The sequence below is a fragment of the Anser brachyrhynchus genome (genome assembly GCF_964034855.1).
Source record: "Anser brachyrhynchus genome assembly, chromosome: 3".
Lineage (NCBI taxonomy): Eukaryota > Metazoa > Chordata > Aves > Anseriformes > Anatidae > Anser > Anser brachyrhynchus.
In genome coordinates, this window is record NC_137696.1 from 121092069 (window position 1) to 121111142 (window position 19074).

At 42.7% G+C, this 19074-nt stretch overlaps 1 protein-coding gene across 1 annotated transcript in view; it reads right to left on the reverse strand.

Moving 5' to 3' along the window:
• LOC308193140 (uncharacterized protein) overlaps nt 1-12125 on the reverse strand; it is a 70716-nt gene extending 58591 nt beyond the window's left edge. The window contains exon 1 of the mRNA XM_080587426.1: nt 9438-12125. Within this exon, the coding sequence (XP_080443552.1) occupies nt 9438-9536 (99 nt within the window). The 5' untranslated portion in view covers nt 9537-12125. The remainder of the gene's footprint in view (nt 1-9437) is intronic.
• Between the last annotated feature and the right edge of the window lie 6949 nt (nt 12126-19074).

Consider the following 19074-nt stretch of genomic DNA (forward strand, 5'->3'; position numbering starts at 1 on the left):
ATGAATGTCACCAACTCACTATTCATTTCCTTTTCAAAATCGTTTATAAATCTGTTGCTATCACAGGTCTCCATGGCGCTCATGGGTGACCCTCCTCCCAGATAAAAATACCATTATCCATGCAAGAATCTCTGACGATTTTCCTAAGAGCCTTGGGCTGAGAAGGGCCTCCAGTTCTCACCACGATTTTTTTGTGCTCTGCTGTTGCCTTCCCGGAGAAAAACTAAGCAGTTGTGCCTCAAATTTCCTTCTTGATATCTGTGTTAAAAGTGGAAAAGCTTGGCACCTAGCTTAAGCAGAGCAAAGTGCTTAAATTCCTGATGTCACTGATAGACTAAGGCATGAAAGGCAATCAGACTGGAGAACTCTTCGCAGGTGCTCAGTGACCTGTACCCCTTTCCATCCCAACCACATTTAAAATTGAGGCCATGAAAGCATTCACAATCACACCCTGCCCAGGAGCAAAACACCTGCAACTCCTGTAGGCAGCATCTTAATGAAGTCTTTACCTGGGGCAGGAAACAATCCCTACTGCAAATATGGCCTGTGTTCTTTGTTTCTGAACCTGTACTATCACATTCAGATAATTTTTGAGCATTTTCCCTGAACTGACCTGGCTTATCAAATGAACCATAGGTCATAGTCACTCACGTTCTCCTCATTAGTTAGCCCAACACAGATCCTTAAGCATGTTAGTAGTAGTGATGCTCCAATTATTTCCAGAGATCACTGAAAGAAATGCAGAAGTGTATCAAGCCTTGGAGCTCTTCCTACAGAGCCTCAGTGGGATCCCTTCATGGAGTGAGGACTCGCCATTAATGGCCAGAGCAGCACTAAGCAGTTGTGCCTAACATTTCTGGTGCTGTCAGCCATCCAGTCCCTAAGTCACTTTGTTTATGCTCTACTGATTTTCCATTGTGCTAATCTTAACCTAGGATTTCAGTCCTGCGCCTTCAGGAACACACATGTTCTAGCTCTGCTTTGGCATTGATTTATTTCTGCCTATTCCCATTTCTCCTCTCCACCTCTTTTCCCTTACAGGTGTTACGGTTTTCACCCAAAATCTCATGTCCTTCCCTGCTGCGATGACATACACGCTGATGAGGCTGGATCTTATTTTCACTCATACCTATTTGTAATGTGCAGGCTTTGTCATTTATGCCCAAATTAAGACTAGTTCATACTACTGGAAAAGAAAAAGAGGCCTTCGTGCAAATGCACATCAGGTCTTAGTGCATTTTACTTCAGGTTATATTACAGTCAAGTGAGTCAGAGATGTGGGAACTGCAAACGTGTGTCACTGGGGAGTGTTGCTAGTGACCTGCACAAGAAGCCAGAAAACTGCTATTACTTGAAATTTAAAATTAAACAAAAAAATCACTCTTTCTCATTTCCCTGAACTGGACCGCATGCCTCCCTGGGGGAAGATCATTGTTGAAATATGTTGACTGTAATATTTTCTGTTAATCTGAATATTCCTCTCTTGCTCTGAGCTTGGGGATGCGGGCAGAAACCTCCCCCATCTGTTCTGGAGCAAGCTGTGCAAGCTGCAAGCACAACCCTGCCAGGGATGATGTATGGCCTAGCACGCTGCCCTTGCTTCTGTAGAATTGCATGGGTGGGACAGGTCTGCTTGCACACTTTATATATGAAGGGCTCAACCTCAAGGGAATTTGAGGACAAGACTACACCAGTGAGTAGAAAATGTGGCCCAAGGCCATGTGGTCAGCTTGGATTTGACTCTAGGGTCACACTGACCAGGGCCCTACAGTAGCACCAAGCCCACCAGCAGCAGCAAAACTAACAGCCTACTTCTGAACTCCAGGAGGTTTCATTGATTTTGGGCATGTCATGGCCTGATGAACCAAACCAGCGGCAGATCTACTGGGCTATTTCTCCTTCAAGTGCCCACTGCCAAAGACTGTTTCAGAAGTTTTAGTTCTGGTCTTGGCATTTAAACCTGTAGCGTTTAAAGCATCCCTGTGAGAGCATCCCCTTCATTTTTCTCTCATTGTTTATTACCTAGAGTGCTCTGATGTATTTCCCCTCTTCTACTTTCTCTCTCTCACCATATGTTAAAAATCTTTAGGAATGCGCCTTTTCTGTGGCATCTTTTGCTTCTGGATTCTAATGCAGTCCTGATGCATTTACCATAAATCCCTGGAAAGATGGCGGATCCAGCACAAAACTTGTTGGAAACAAGAACTCACTGGAAGCAAGTTTTACACATGTGTACAGTCTTCCTTGTCAGGGCGCAAGAGCTACATGATTAACTGGATGAAGAGGAAATTTCGCCATACCAGTGTCAGCAAAATTTTTGACTGAAGATATTTTTACACTAACAAGCCCTCAGTGTCTACCGTATTCAGAGTAAAGAAGAATCGTGGCAAGGAAAAGAATGGAAGAAGTGTGCTAATATGAAAAATCTAGAGATTTTTATCTGTGGGGAAAAAAGATTTCTATGAAGGATATTGGAAAAATAGTGAATAATTTTGTGAACATTTTTGTTTATATGAAAGTCTTTATCTGCTTTCCACTAGTTCCGTCATCTGGCAAATGTTTTTCAACAACTTTCTCCAGTCACATTTTTCTTTTTAAATCTCACATTTCCCTTTTACACAACTCTACCCTCTGGCTCTGAAATCCTATTCTATTCTTTACCTGCTCTTCATTTTATAAAATATTGCACTTTCTTAAGAAATTATTCAGCTTTAGGGGAGAGAGTGAAGGTTCCTTAGCTGTGTTTCATGGGCCAGAGAGGAGAGTAGTAATATCTTGTAGGGACAAAATTTTGCCACTTACTGCTGTCTCTTCTGGAGTGGTTGGTGTTTATTGTGGTCCCAGCACAGAATAAATACTAACGCAAAGTAAGTAAAGAAGTAATGTAATTTATCAGGTAAAGAAGCAATGTAATTTATACAGTAAATCCAAACCTCAAGAATCCCTGTGTTGTTACTTAGTGTAGAACCTACACTTGTGGTGGCCATGGCTGTGTTGCATGGCAGGGGAATGTGCCCTGCCAAGGCTGCTAACGGAGATGCTGGGGGAGAAGGGCATCAGGGTCAAGGTCCTAAGTCCTCCTGTTTTCTCCAGTACCTCTGCCCAGTTTTGGTCCAAAACTGTGTTGAGGGAGTCCTGATGTCCTGTTAATCCAGTGAAAAAAAAAAAAAAAGACCAGAAGAACTGGACAGCGAGAGAGTGCATTTGCTTCACTTCCTTCTACGTACAATTTCTAGTTCAGCTGTATTCTTTCAAGGAGGTCTGTCTAGAAGACACGCCTTAGTCGAGACATGCAGGAATAAGTCCAGATTTCTACTATGAAATAACAGTGTTTTCTGTTTTGTTCTTTGTTCTCTTCCCTTGTGCTTTATTGGCCTTTTTTTTTTTTTTTTATAACTGAGCACTGTGTTAATGTTTTCAAAGAACTATCCACAAAACCCAGGATGTCTGTTAACAGTCATAGCTAATTAAGTCTATTATAACATATGTATAATTAGGGTTATTTTTATCCCACATTCATTACTTTACATTTATCAACACTGAATTTCTTTCAGTGCCATGAGATCTCATCAACAAAGAGTATCACTCAGTGTCATGAGATCCAAATGAGATCCTATCATCTATAAACTCTGTTGTTTCATGAGTCATTCTTTCCCAGATATTATGAATATGTTGAGCAACACTCATCTGTATGGAACTTCATGTGACCTCCCTCTATCAAGTAAATTGACTCTTAATTCTGTATGTTTTTAGCCAGAATATTAAGCCGAAGAGATGAGATCTCAGGGTTGTTTTTTTGGTTGGTTTGGTTGTTGTTTTTATTTGTGTGTGTGTGTGTGTGTGGCTTTTTGTTTGTTTGTTTGTTTGTTTGTTTGAGCCTTTCATAATCTAAATGCATTGCATTAGCCCATATTAATTTAACATAGTTTTCTTCAAAATGTTCTAAAAGATTTGTGAATTATGAATTATGATTTCCTTCTGCATATTTAGGGTCACCCTCATGATTGGGAAATCATAAGGAGAATAAAAACATTAGAAAGAAGTTCTACATTTCTCAACATACCTCCCTTACTTTGACTAAGACTTTTTACTAAGACTTTGGGATCAGCGTCCCTTTACCAAGTAGTCTTGACCGTCACAGGCACACCATGCTGCAGCCTGAGCCTGTTAAAGTTTAAGATGCAAAAATGTGAAGTACTCATTTCTTCCTAGAGTCAAAAACTCCTCTAAAATGAAAACGCTTGTAATAAAAATAGGTAACACCTCAATACACTGGCATGATTTTTCAGAGGAACGTTCATGCACATTGCATACAGAGAAGTAAAACAAAGGGTGAGTCTTGCACATTATCTCAGAAGGATCCTCAAGTAAATGTCAGGCTGTATCCTGGCTAGACTCCCCAGTTATAAAGTGGCCTCTTGTTAACACAGCACTAAGAGTAACTAACTGCAGAAGAAAACCTAATGCATGGAACAGTCATATGCCTATTATTTTCTTTAATATGTCACAGGAACTCCTAAAGGAAAGTGTTTTCTTTGTTGTTGTTTTGTTTTGTTTTTTTAATATATATATATAAATATCTATATATGTATGAAGTATAAATATGTATATATGTATATATATATATATATACTTCATTTCATTTTGCTTCTCTCTCTTTTTTTTTTTTTTTTCCTAGGAACGCTAGTTATGCTGTAGTCTGGTGTGGAGTGGAGAGGGACTCTGTTATACTCAGCCCAGACTAACCCAAGTGCTGTGTTCTTCCTCTTTGCAGAAACACTAGAGGAGTTTCTATTCTCTTTTGTGCAGTCAGTGAATTCTCCGTGGGAATCTCCATCTATCTGGCAGGTCACATTACAGCCCTGCTCTTGTAACTGATCTGTCCATAGGTTTCTACAGAAGAAGTGCTATTGATGAATTACTGCACATGGCGCTGAGAGTTATGTTGCAGAGTTGTTACTTTTCAGCTAGGGAGCTTTCCTGGGAACTTTCCATGATGTGTTGGACGGCTAAAGGGTTTTGGACAATATATAGCATACTGCTGCCATAATTCATTATGACCAATAAGCAGGGAGAGCAAAAAGGATAGAAAAGTTGAAGATCAAAGATGCCAGCAGGACATGCATATCCGTGATTAGTGATGAATTTTGCTACATTAGAGAAAGCAAACTGACTTCAAAAGATGCTAGACCTCCTGGCAATGCACAGGAATAAGCCCCCAAAGTCAGCATGTTATGACAATTGCAGTTTCCCTCAATGTGAGACAGCACTGATTGTGCTGCCAAATGCCAGCTAAACACTTTTATTTTCTCTGAGACCAGTTTTTCTTTCCAACGAATCCTTCCCTGTACTTTCCCTTGAGGTGTAGTTATAAGCAGAATTGTTAGCATTGCCCTAAAGTAGGTCCATATTACAGCTGGGCAGAAAATAAATTATGTTATGTTACAATATTTCACATACTTCAGTCCAGCCCCCTACCACATAGATACAAACAACCAAGATTAAAAACAAAACAAAACAACAGCACCACCACCACCACCACCACCAAAAGAACAAACAACAAAATAACTGAGAAAATAAAAGTAATAGTTTTATGTTTTAATTGCACCAAATGAAATTTTTGATGTCAGTAATTATGAAACTTTTTGTTTTGTTAATATGCTTTATATATATTTATATATATTACTTTACTGAGTCCAATTTTCTCATAGCAAATACTCATTTTTTTTTTCTTTTATGACAGAATATGGTATTTCAGTAATTTATTTTTTTGACATACTTTGAGTCAGGAGATTAACTGAAACCAACGTTGCTCCATAATGTTTTGGTTACTAGAAATTGTGTTTTTCTGAGGAAAAACGGTTTAAAATTTTCCATACAACTCTATTATTTATCCTGAAATGATTCACAGTAAAGTCCTGTGGAGTCTTAAAACAAAGATGGCATCAACAGAAGGATTTTACTATTTCCGAGAAAGGCTGGACAATGAAAGGAATTGTAATTGTCCAGTACCATCCTTATTCAATCTATTCATATGGAGATTCATGAAAAAGGGGATATTGGAAAAGACAGTCACCAGCCTTTCAGCAGATGGCAGAAAGAAGAGAATGTCATCCATGGAGACAGGACACATCCAGTTCTTGGGACACTGCTTGGCTCCTCTCCTCTGGAGGTATCACCTTGAGGGTGATGGGGACTGAGGCCCGTTTATGTAAAAGGCAAATGAGGAAGGTTTGCCACCCTAATAAAATGGCTTAGGAGGCCCATTAACCCAAGCTGGAGTTAAAAAAAAAACAACAACTTGGCTCTGATTCCCAGCTTCCACAAACTTCAAGGATGAATGTTCGATTTTGGGCTTGGATTCAGCCAATTTAGAGAGCAATTATCCAGCTATGTTCTGTAATTCAGTTATGAACTGGTTTCCAAACTCTCCCCATGTTAAGGTCTGAGTTTCTATTTATTTGGATTACAATTTCTACCGTTGCCGTCTTGCCTTTGCCTCTTACTATAAACAACCAAGAAACCTGAAGGTACAGGGAAAAGGGGTTCTATCCAATATGTCCTTTATTCAGGACGGGAAGCGTGTAAGCAGATGATCTATTAATACAACGTTTATTAATACCCTTCTCACACACAGGAACCAAAAATCACAAGGCTTGCTTTGAAGCTGGGACTCTCTCACGTGCATTGAAATGGGTTTCCAGCAAAGTGCAGGTGCATGCCATATGAGCAGCAGAAACCCTGGGACTGCAAGCAAGCAATTTGATGACTGCTGTGTGTTCAGTGCCCGGAGTAGATTCATGTCAAGGTGACACTTCCCTGGCTCAGAATTCCCCTTGTCTCGTATTGAAGAGCTATAGATAATTTTACCCTTGCAGTCTCCTTTTCTCTTTTTAGTGCCTGATAGATGCTGTTCCTAAACACTTTTGCAGGTGATTACTGTAGGGAATTAGTAGGCTTCTTATTCACACCTTTCTGTCCAGCCCCTCTTGACTTGCATAATTCATTAAGCCAGAGGAAATGAGGGATCTCACAAAGCCTGCTGAGGCAAACACGTTGCCCTGGCCAGCCCCGGGGGGTGGGGGTGGGGGGCGTTCAGTGGTTTAATTTAATGATCATTGCGGGAAATGTGGGGACATCAAAGATTTGTATTCCCCTCCCATTCTTTCCCCAGTTAATTGGTGGTTGTGCCACTGAGACATTCCCTAAGAGGACTGTTAATGTGAAGTACGAGCTTTGTTGCCTGTTAACTTGCTGGTTAACAGGGATGAGGCATCAGACAGGTTCCCAGCAAAGATGCCTAAACTTCTCGCTTTTCAAGGATTATACATTTTTTCTTTCTAGCATCCATGGGGTTTGAACCCCTGTCTACAAACACCCACGTTCCATGTGTCCCTTTCAGCAGTAGGACACTTGTAAAGGAAAACACAGATGTGAGGCCTTCAGGCCTGTCAAACTCTAACCAGTTTCTCCTCATATCCCCAAAGCTGATTTGTGGAGCCAAGACACCAATGAAGGTTTCTGGCTAAGCTGACATGGCTGCAGCAATGCCCCTTCAAGGCATGACATCAAACTCTTAGGCTTTGTCCACACTACAAAGAATTATACCACACAGAGGAGCATTCCCAGGTGCTTTAATTTGCTTGCAATACTTTCGATCCTCAGACTGGTCCCTTGCACGCTCTTGGCCTCAGCTCACTAGCATCCCTCCAGACAGTTTAGAGGCACAATTCGGCAACCAGCACAGCCAAGGACCATTTCCAGCTGGTGGCTTGGATAGAGCCACTCTGTTTTGGAAAGCAGGAGAGTTTAATGAATGGATGCAGGAATTTCTGTGCCAGTTGGCCTGCAGGCTATAGAGTGGTCCCGGCCGTGTTTAATTTTCTAAAACAGACATAGCCTCAGGTCTCCTCCTTATCTCTGCCATTGACTTCCTGGGCAGCAAGGGCCTGGCTGTTTACCTACAAAAACAACTTTGTGAAAATGGATCATGCATGAAAGAATGGTTTCAAAGACTATTTATTATGAATATGGTTCGTTTTAACTTAACAAGTCATTCACAAACTGATCTTGGCTTCCTTGGACTGATCTAGTGTTCAGAGATATTCACCGATCATTTACAGCAAGAAACATTCAGCCTCCGGTCTGTTCGCAAATGGTTTGTTTTCTTTGCTTCCTACTTGCAGTGGGGGACCGGCCAGCTGAGAGATCTGCTTTTGTTTTCCCTCTTCTTGATTTGATGATTGAAGCTTTTCAAACAGAACTACAACGTGCTGCAAATATCCACTGTGAGTTTCTAGACAAATAAACATCTGGGCTGAGGGTTATTTTGGAAGAATGGCAGTCTCAGTGCCTCCAAATGGCAAATAATAGAGTGAAGTGAGCCCAACCATTTTCTTATGGAGTTGGAGGACTTCTTCTATCCACTCCGTTAACCTGTGCTTTTCTGTTTCTTGGCTTTGCCCGGCATTTCTGAAGCACTATTAAAGACCCTGTTAGGCTGGTTAAGAGTCAGTCCAGGTCCCTGCTGAGAACAAGGAGACTCTTCCTATCGAGGAGGCCCATGCCTCCCTTCCTGTGGAGGCCCATGTGAGGTGACCGCTCAGCCTTTCCCAGGCGGGGATGGCTCAGGAGACGTGCAAGAGGCAGGCTTGCATCGCCTAAGCATAGCTTTTGGCTTCATCGTTTGCTCATCTGTGGCTTTGCCTTCACTCACTTGTTTCCTTAGATGAGTTCCTCTCCCTGCTTATTTGTGTTAGGAAAATTATCGTTCTTGTATTTCGGTCTGTGTCGCTTCCTCTGGGCCTGTTTTGTTATTACACAGAGGGATGTCTTTAATGAAATGGACGGAAGGAGGAGGTCTTTGGGCTTATTTTTATCCTATACATAGGAAGTTGGCCAGAACAGGGAAAAATAGAGCAGAAAGTCCTCAGAGCATTTCCACCCCTCAGACCTGGAGACAGCAGTCCCCACAGACCTTACTCAAATGTTCCACCGCTTCCCAGGGATGCTGCAGAGGAGAACTTTCTCCTCAGTTTTGCTTGTTTGTTTTTGAAAGGAAAGCTGCATGCTGCTTCCTGCCACAAGGACAGGGCTAGCTGCCCTGCCATTGCGGTGATCCAAGTTTCTTTTATTAATGAATTAAACCTCAGACCACTGGACTAACTTAAAAACATAGAAAGGGGGGGAATTTTGTGTATATATTTGTAGTGTGACAGCACCTAGAGGCCCTGATGGAGCTCGCGGTTACATCATGCGTTTCTAAAGAGAGATGAGAGATGGCCCAAGGAGCTTCAAGAAGAGAAAGGAAGAGAAGAGCCTGGTGTAGCAATGCAAGGCAGAAATACAGCAAACATTAATGGACAGCTTGTCACCTCAGACAAGAGAAAGGAATTGGATGAAGGTGGACCACATGATTTTTGGGATCATTGAGTTACCTGTTCGATGATGCTGTCACCCTTGAAATGTTGAGGAAACTGAGGTGTGTGTTTTAGGACTGTATCCTTCACCTTGCATTCACATTTTCTCTGTCCCATGTGGCAGGAACATTAAATCTCCTTTTGAGAGGGACTCAAGGCCATCTTTTTGCTCAGTCTGTTAAGCAGTGACTCCAAGGAGAAGGGCGGCAGGCTGGACAGGCAGCACGGGCATCGCTGCCGGCATCGCAGCTCCCTCCTCCGCTGCTGGTCCTGTAACACAGCTGGGCTGCAACAGAGGATGCTCCTTTCCCATGTGCTTCAAAGAGAAACCAGGAGCCACGGAACAATTACTCCCACTCACAAGACGAGGGGAAATCCTCTTCTAACGGGGGATCATCCTGTTAATATGAGGATGTCTGGCAATTTATGACTTGCTGCTTGAAGCCCTCCTCCCCCTGCCAAAGAAATGCGGCAGACAGCAAAGCTGGAGGCAGATACAAGGGAGAGCTGACATTGGCAGCACTTGAAATATAGTGGGAGAGATGGGAAAACTCTTTCTTGCCGTCCTTATTAGCATGACTTAATTAATAGTTATAATCTTATCAAACAGAGGCCGCTGTGCAGGAGGGATGTGCAGGCTGGAAACCAAAGCTTTAATGAATAGATATTTTAAGACCAAAAAGCACCACTGAGCAATTTTGTCTGACTTCCTGTATAATTGGTTCCAGAGGCAGACCTTTTCAACTAAAAAAAAAAAAATGTGCATTTAATGGAAGGTGTTATTCATGCGACATTTTTTGGTAATAATTTTAGAAAGAAAATATTGAGTGGTTTATTTTGTAAAATCCAAGTTTGGTCTGCACTTGACTGGTTTCCATTTTTATTTTCTGCTCCAAGGTGTCTTGTTAACCCCAAAGACTACATATTCTGTAGGGCTTAGACTTCCCTCCTCTTCCTTTCAATTTTACTACTATTGACTCCAACTTATATGTATACAGATATATATATTTATATTTATATATATATATTCTCAACTTGGAGCAAAGAAAATGTTTCATTTTGACACTGTGGAACGCTTGCAACCTGTATTAAATACACCTTTGTGTACTAAAATACATCAAAAGATTGACAGCCTGTCATCCTTTGCCTTGTCCACCTTTGAGAGTATTATTCTCCCATGTTTTAGGTTTCTTATTCAAACCTTTCACCAAACACTTTTACTAAACACAGCTTTGAAGAAGCCTTGCTTGCCAAGTCATTGTATCCTCAAGGGAAAAGCCACCCTACTGTTAAACAGAGATGTCCTACAGTCTACAGGCAAATGCTGAGACACTGCAACTCGCACATGGCTTCAGTGCATTTATTGAGGGTGTTGCTCTGTGGAAAAATAATATGGGATAAATTTAATGCCATGACAAAAAATATCTGTGCTATCAGATTTTTTTTTTTATTTGTCTCTGATGTTTTTATATCCCAGATATCCCATCTCAGTTTCTTTGTGTTCTTGGCCTGGGTCTTGGAAATGGTGGTACCTCTTAATCTCTTGTCTTGACATCTTGATATCTGGTGTGGCGGCAAGACAGGCTCTTCTCCCAGTCATCAAGGGAAAACAGTGCTTAAGCAGAATTCCCTGTGTCACACATAGAAGATGAATAGCAGGCCAGCTTGCATCAAGACCTGGCAGTGCAGAAGGAAGAACACATTTTTTCCGGGTTTTAGGTGGAGAAGAGAAATCTCATTTCAGGACCCATGGAGCAGCAGAAGGCAGCCACAACCAAAAGAGATTGACCTTGGTACGGGCTGTGCAGCGTGGGGCAGCCCTGCGAGCAGAACAGATTATCCACGCTGCAAACACTCCTTCTTTCCTACATGGAGAAACTCATTCAAACTCATCCATGGACTAGTCTATGTCCAGTTACATTACTCCATACACATTCATTTTCTAGGTATTTCCAAAAAAGCATTTCATCCTGTGAAAACTCAAGTTCACCCAAAATACCTTTTGAATGTGGAGAAGGTCATGGTTTTAATCCAAACGGAACCCATCAGTCTCAGAGGATTTTACACCACAATCACCGAGATTTGAATTTGCACTGGGATGTTTAACACAGGCCATTAACGGGACAGATTTCTTGATGCTAACGGGAAAGAGAGTGACTGTGAATTATGAAGCCACATCCTTGCTTGCGGCTATAAATTTTGGATAAACCTCCTCCCCCAGTGCTCTGGATTCACACATGCTGTCTCCTCTGGCTATTTTCCTCTCACTTGTGAAATATATTACAGTAGCCAAATTACCAGGGGATGAATGACCTCAATAAATTCTCTCATTCTGCTCTGAGAGAAGAGACCATGCTGTGGAGAACACAGTCAGAATGTATTTTTTTTTACCCTGAACTTGCAATTATTCCCATTGTGTCAATTTTATTGGCAGGTGATTTTTTTTCCCCTTTTGGTTGGCCTCAATTTGAATTTTTCCATTCTGCTTCCCATTGTAAATGCCTTTTCCAATTTTATCTTTGTACCAATGAAATGTGTATGGGGGGAGAGAATAAAGCCGGACAACTCCTCAGCTGGTGTATTTCTGCCTTGCTTAACATCTTTCACGATGGAAGTCTGCTGCTCTGTCCAGCTCAGGTCCCACCCAGCAGTGCTGTAAACAATTAACATAATCCTACTATATTTTTTTTGGAGATAACTAAGCTGGTTACACATGGGAGAAACACTCCCCCAAGTTATTAGAGGAATGGCTGAATGTCACTCTTTCTTCTTGTGTGCAACATGTGCTTACAGAGGTACTCCTTAGATCTGACAGAATTCAACATTATTATTGCTGGAGATCAGAGTAAATTTCTAATACTGATACAAAATCAGCCCATCTTCATCTAAAATTTAGCAAAAGTGCTGGTTCTGCCTTTTTTTTCCTAGTAACACGGCTCAGTGCTCTAAGCAAAGAGCCTAGAGGCAATGGCAGCTGAGAGGCTCCCAAGAGCAGCAAAAGAAGTTCAAGCCTCACCAGGCAAAATGTCTTAGGATCCCCAGGGAAAGCTTCAGAATGGCAGTACAGGTGGAAAACAGCTTAGAAAACCACCACCCCAAGTCCCCAAGCACTGTGTTTTTTATAAAACCTTGTCAATATTAATGTTGATTCTCTTCCAACTGGGAACAAAAAGAAAAGACTAAAGCTTCATTTCAAAATCTGTCCACATAGCTCCACCTTTCTGAGGCATCAGATACACAAATCTGGTGCTGTCTGAGGAGGTACAATTTCCAATAAAGAGACAATTTTTAAAAAATAAAATTATAACTAAAACTAAGCTCAGTAATTGTGTAAGACACTCCTCATTAGGCAGCCTCATGAAATGTGAGCAGCAAACGTAAGAAGTTGACATTTTGTTTCTATGCCAAGCACATCACCGCAATACCTGGGATGGGCTCTCACCTCACCCAACTACAGCCATGTAAAATGTGGACATCTGGTCTGAACTGCTCCTGTAGACTTCTCCTGCAGCAGCTGGAGTAAGATTAGCACTTCTAAGTGGGGAATCATCTCAAACCATTACACTCCAAGTGGCCCAAATTCCAAAATTGTTATGTAAAAGAGAACTGCCACCATGGGACCTTGGAGAGCTGAGTGGAGTGGAGTGGAGTGGAGTGGAGCTGAGTTTAGAGTAGAGTAGAGTAGAGTAGAGTAGAGTAGAGTAGAGTAGAGTAGAGTAGAGTAGAGTAGAGTAGAGTAGAGTAGAGTAGAGTAGAGTAGAGTAGAGGGGGGCTTGAGAAAGGACTCACTGATGGATTTGATCACACTGTTGGGTACTGGGGGAGGACCAGGCAGGGAGATTAGGATTTTGTGATGTTTGCCTTCTCCCCAGCCAGGGCTCCAAATTATCCAGCAGCCCCCAAGCCAGCTGACAAGCTTCAGTCACGGCTTGAGAGCAGTCCATGGACTTGAGAAACAGTTTGACCTTCACAGCTCAGACCAGGTAGAGGAGTATGAAAGTCTTTGTCTTCTGCATGCTGCTTTTGTTTGAAAACAAAGTGCATGAAAAGGCCCCTTCCTAAAAGGGCAGAATAATTTTACCACACAAAAGTTGTTGGTGCTGCAGTAGTGGAAAGTTTTTTTTTCCCTTTTACATATCATGAAGATCAGGTATGGAGGGAGAAACAACACAAGCCAGTGTCAACACAGCCCCCACAGTATTTTCCCTAGGATGAAGAACAAGAGAGGAAGGTATGATCCAGGACAGGAGGAACGACCCAGCAAGTACTGGAGCTTCAGTGAAGCTGCATCCCATTTCTACTTGTTTTGGAGCTGTCACTAAACAGCCCAATGGTGGTGGCTCCAAGATCTTTGCTTTCAGAAGTTCTCAGAAGGAGAAACCCACTGAGATGTCTTTACAGTGGAGCAAGACACTCAATGTTGCAACTATTGTTGTCTATGAATACTCTTTGGTAGACTTTTAATTATTTTCGCACAATTTTCATTTCCCATCTGGTATTCTTGGTATTATTAACATTAGCTATTTCTCTGTCTTAAGAGATAAGGCAAGCTACTCTTGCCAACATATCCAGCATCTTTTTTTGTTCCTTCTCCCACTGCCTCACTGACCTTGTCTACATCTAAGTTATGGTTGCAAAGGTAAGGATGATTTCCAAAATGCTCTGTTTGAAAAGGCCAGAGGCAAATTAGGAATACAGACAGTTGTGTCTTGCCTGTATTGGTGTGGAAAAAAAAACAGCTGATGTGCAAATCCCATAAGAGGTGTTTCACCTTGCTTTGTAGCTGTTAAAAAGAGCAGTGTTCTTGCTTTATGTTCTCTTTTATGACATCTGAAGGTTAGGAGAAAACTGAATACAACAGTAATAGAAAGTTAAAGCAATTGCTTTAAAGCCAAATGCTTTCATAATGCCCTGAAAATCCCAGTGGCTGTGAAGTTTGCAGGAAGAGGTAATATCTCCTCTTAGCTGATTTCAGCTGATAAAGTTGTGGGTAAGGAGAAAAAGAACTTTGGGGCACATGAGCACTTCTTTAAATCTCTGTAGATTTTGAAATGTCATTGTTTCCTGATTTACCTCATGAAACATAAACTTTACTAAACATGGTACATTAACGACAAGGTGTGCAAATGTGCCTTTTCAACTTGGAAACAGAGTTCCTTCTGTTCCAGACAGAGCTACCTCTTTGGACCTAAGATGACAAATAATTCAAGTTTAAACATATGTAGTTGTTTGTAGGCCCCAAGACACTTTATGGCAAATTTGTTCCAGCTCCTTTTCTCAATGTCCCCATACAAATAAGGCCTAAGTATCAAGGCCAGGAACAAGAGAGGAGACAGTTACATACAGTCTGAGGATATGAAGCCACAGTGACTTTTATATATACATAGACACACACATATATATATGTATATATAAAAATTAGGAACCCTGAAACTTAAATCCATACGCAGGAAAGTCTGCAAATAGACAGAAAAGCTAAAGGCATTTTGGAAGAAAAGTATATTTCTGCCTGCCAGTGTGAATGCAAACTGCATATAAGTTCAGTATCTTATGCTTTTGGGGTTTGAGATTTTCAGCTGGGTAGTTTTCATCTAAATAGAAGTCAGGTGTTTTTCAAAAGGCTTTTTCTTTTAATGCATCAAAGTATTTTTCCAACAGAAAAGGACTGGCTTTTCAACCGGAATGGAAATTTTTAATTCGATCTGAAATTTTGTTTATTTTAGGAAAAAAAGTGAAAACCAGCCATGGAAACATTCTCACTAGAAATGCTGGCTTTAGATCAAAAACCCTTCTGAGATTTTTTCAAATGAAATATTTCCCTTTAACACTTTAGTTTTTAAGAGAACCTGAAATTTCATTTATTTATTTATTTATTTTACAGTTTTTAATTAGGAAAGGAAGAAAAGACAAAAAGGCAGTAAGTAGACCCAGTCTAGAAAACCTTGTGGGGAAACTGAAAAGTAAGCTTATGTTAAAATGATGGTATTTTCAATTAAAAGTAACTGTAGTATTTTGACCAAACAACATCTGGACATATCTGACATCTGGCTGGTGATGCTGTGTATGTGGCTCCCGGGGCTGCACCATACTAGAGATGTGTGAGGAAAAGTCACACTGTTGATAAAAAACAACCATGAGCCATTCGCTTTCTACCTCCCCATATGTTGGGCTCATTAATGGAACATCAAATCCACAAATGTGGACGTAAAGTCAGGGAATACATGCCTAACTTCTGATATGAGCATCCGACTGCTGTTTGGGGCCTGTGTTTGAAAAGCAGGGCTGTGTCCGGAGGGCTGTAAATCCATTCTTTTTTGATGGAAAACAAATCTCAGTGGGTTTCTTTCTTTTTTTTTTTCCTTTTTTTTTTTTTTTCCCACAAAAGAGTCTTGTATTCTGTGCTGTGATCCTGAATTGCAACAGGGGAAGCTGAAAATCCAGCTCAAGGCTTGAAAGATTTCCACTGTCATAGCTAGAGCTCTGCAGAGTCAGAGCCCCTTGGTGCCAAGAACAAACACGTCGTCACCACCACATAATGCAAACACGATGCCCGTGTAATCTGCTGCGGGACACTGGGAATCTGCCTCCTGGGAGGAGAGGCAAGCAGGGAAAGCCCTGGAAATCTCTTTTGGTGACTAAAACCATGCTTTATTGCAAAGTGTGCAAAGGGCTGTCTCTCCTTTCCAGGCTGACTTCCCACCTGTGGTGCGTTGCTGATTTAATAAGGGCTGAAAGGGATTATCAAGTTGTGAACTTGTTTGCATCCTACCGGGTTGTAATGAATGAAGGGTTTTGTTCAGCTCAGCCTAACTGAATGCTTCTTGAAAAGATCAGAGTTGGAGAAAGGCTGTAAGTGACCAGCATTTTTTGGTACATGGTTAATACTCGAGCATTACATGATGAAATGGTGGGTGCATACTAACTCTCTGTTAGTTTTGTAGAATGCTTCTTTCCCCTGCTCCTGCCCCAACACTTCCTTTAGGCTAAGAAGTCCTTGCAATGCTTGTTCAGTCTGCTTTGGTAACTCAGCATTCAGTCATTCATTCAGTGAAAGAGAAAAACTCAATTTCTTCAACTCCTGTGATTAATGAGCAACAGAAAAGCTGCTCTTTGCAGTGCGCTTGCAGGTTTCTGTGTTCTCCTTCCCCCAATAACTCTGCCCCAGGTTGCTTCACCCTTGGGGATTTCGTATCAGTTGCAGTTGTGCTTACAAAAATAATAACAAGAAAGATGCTTATTCCCTGCCAATTCCCTGTAAGCTAGCCACCTCCCCTGCTGAGAAGGACAAAGAGTGCCACAGGCACAACAGGGTAAAAGCCTCTTAATCCATCTCATTTTCAACCCAATAAAAGAGCAGAGTAACTCCACCCAATTAACAGCAACAAAAACCACCTGTCTCTTTTGAGGCTGAGCTGTCTGAGCAACAAGAATTTAAAGTTATTTTCTTCCTGGACTGGAGGTTTTTAATAATTTGGTACCTGCAAGAGGAACAGGACTTGGTCCTCTCCTAGACAGTCTCCTCTTCCTCTTGAAAGGTCAAACCTGCCCTGTTACAGTCATCTCCTCCCAGCATTGCTGGGTTTTGCTCCCTGTCTTTATCCCAGTAGACTCCAGTTGGTCCCACTCCACCTCACGCTTCCTGTCCACCAGTGGATTTTGTCCTGAGATACTGACCTAATTGGTGAGGTGTCCCCTTGGCCATGTTCTGCATTGATGCTCATGCTAACACAGTAATGCCTGAGCTTCACCAGGTCAGAAGTTGCAGAGTCTCAGATCTCTCTTCATCCAGGAGACCCGAACAACTGCAAGCACTTTTAGTACTTCTTTCTTGCCTGAAATTTCCTCCAAAATGTGTCATCTACTGCTCAAAAGTCTGTAGTAGCTAATAATAAAAACTTGATATCTTCCTAAACTTTCCCCTGACTTTAAGAAAATAAATGACCTCACAATCTGCTCTCTCATACTTCTGGTCCTTATCTGTACATCTCCCATATCTTTTCTTGTCATAACTTTCCACAGCCTCGCTCCAGCAGCCATCCTATCCAGATGTTTTTACATTTCTGTCTCCAATTCCTGCCTCCAAGCATTTCTTTCTTCCTGCAGGTAATGTTTGGGAAGGGATCTCAGCACACTTAATCAAGTAGGGTGTTGAACCCATCCAGCTTTAGTGTCCTAAATCAGCCTACAGGTCTTTCCATACTGCTCATATGGTTAACGAAGAGAGATAGAAACTCCTCAAAGGACTGAGGGACCATCCCTAAGCCAAACTCACTTTCTGAAACCTTTAGAAAGGATTGACTCTGTTCTTAGGGAGCCTAGGAAGATTTGTTAGGTTATCTGGCAAATAGAGGACCCTTAAAGTGGTATTGCTATATTACTAGGACATCACCTTCTCTTATTTCAGATCCTGCCTAACCACTGGGATGGTTTTACCCTGCTGGGCAGCTGAGCACCACCATAACCACTCTCACACTGCCCCTCCTCAAAGAAAACGTGGGAGAAAACGTGATGGAAAGGGCTCAAGGGTTCAGATAAGGACAGGGACATCACTCAACAATTATTGAAACAGGCAAAACAGACTCAGCATAAGGAGATTAATATAATTTATTGCCTATCACTAGTGGACTACAGCAGTGAGAAACTGAAAGTAAACTAAAAACACCTTCCTCCCAGCCACCCTCTTCCACCTCCTCCCCCCAAGCAGCGCAGGGGAACAGGGGAATGGGGGCTGTGCTCAGTCCCTGAGGCTTTGTCTCCGCCGCTCCTTCACGGTCCCTCTGTGCCCCTGCTCCCCGTGGGGTCCCTCCCACGGGATGCCGTCCTTCCCGAACTGAGCCTGCGGGGGCTGCCCACAGGCAGCAGCTCTTCAAGAACTGCTCCCACACGGCTCCGTCCCACGGGGTCCATCCCCCAGGAGCAAACTGCTCCAGCACGGGTCCCCCACGGGCGGCAGCACCCCCAGACCCCCTGCTCCTGCGTGGGCTCCTCTCCACGGGCTGCAGCTCCGGCCCGGGGCCTGCTCCTGCGGGGGCTCTCCATGGGCCGCAGCCTCCTCCAGGCCACATCCACCTGCTCCACCGGGGGCTCCTCCACGGGCTGCAGCGTGGAGATCTGCTCCGTGTGGGACCCATGGGCTGCAGGGGGACAGCCTGCTCCACCAGGGGCCTCTCCACAGGCCACAGGAGACCTTCTGCTCTGTTCCTGGAGCACCTCCTGCCCTCCTGCCGCACTGACCTGGGGGCTGCAGGGCTGCTTCTCTCACATTTTTTCACACCTCTCTCCCAGCTGCTGTAGCACAGCAGGTTTTTTCCCCCTTTCTTCAGTCTGCTCTCCCAGAGGCACACCCAGCATTGCTCAGTGGCTCAGTCTGGCCAGCAGCGGGTCCCTTTTGGAGTTGTCTGAACCTGGCTGTGATCCGACATGGGGCAGCTGCTGGGCTGTGCTCACAGAGGCCACCCGTGCAGCCCCTCTGCTACTAGGCCCTTGCCACATAAACCCAATACATTCCTATGATGGCATAAGAAAGGTGTCTGACAGTTACAGGTAGAAAAAAGAGAGTAAGTCAAGAGTTCGTGGTGGGCTCTGTATTCTCTTGTCCAGAACAGCAGTAAAACAGGACTATCTAGGCTGAAGTAGCTTAATATCATAGCATCAT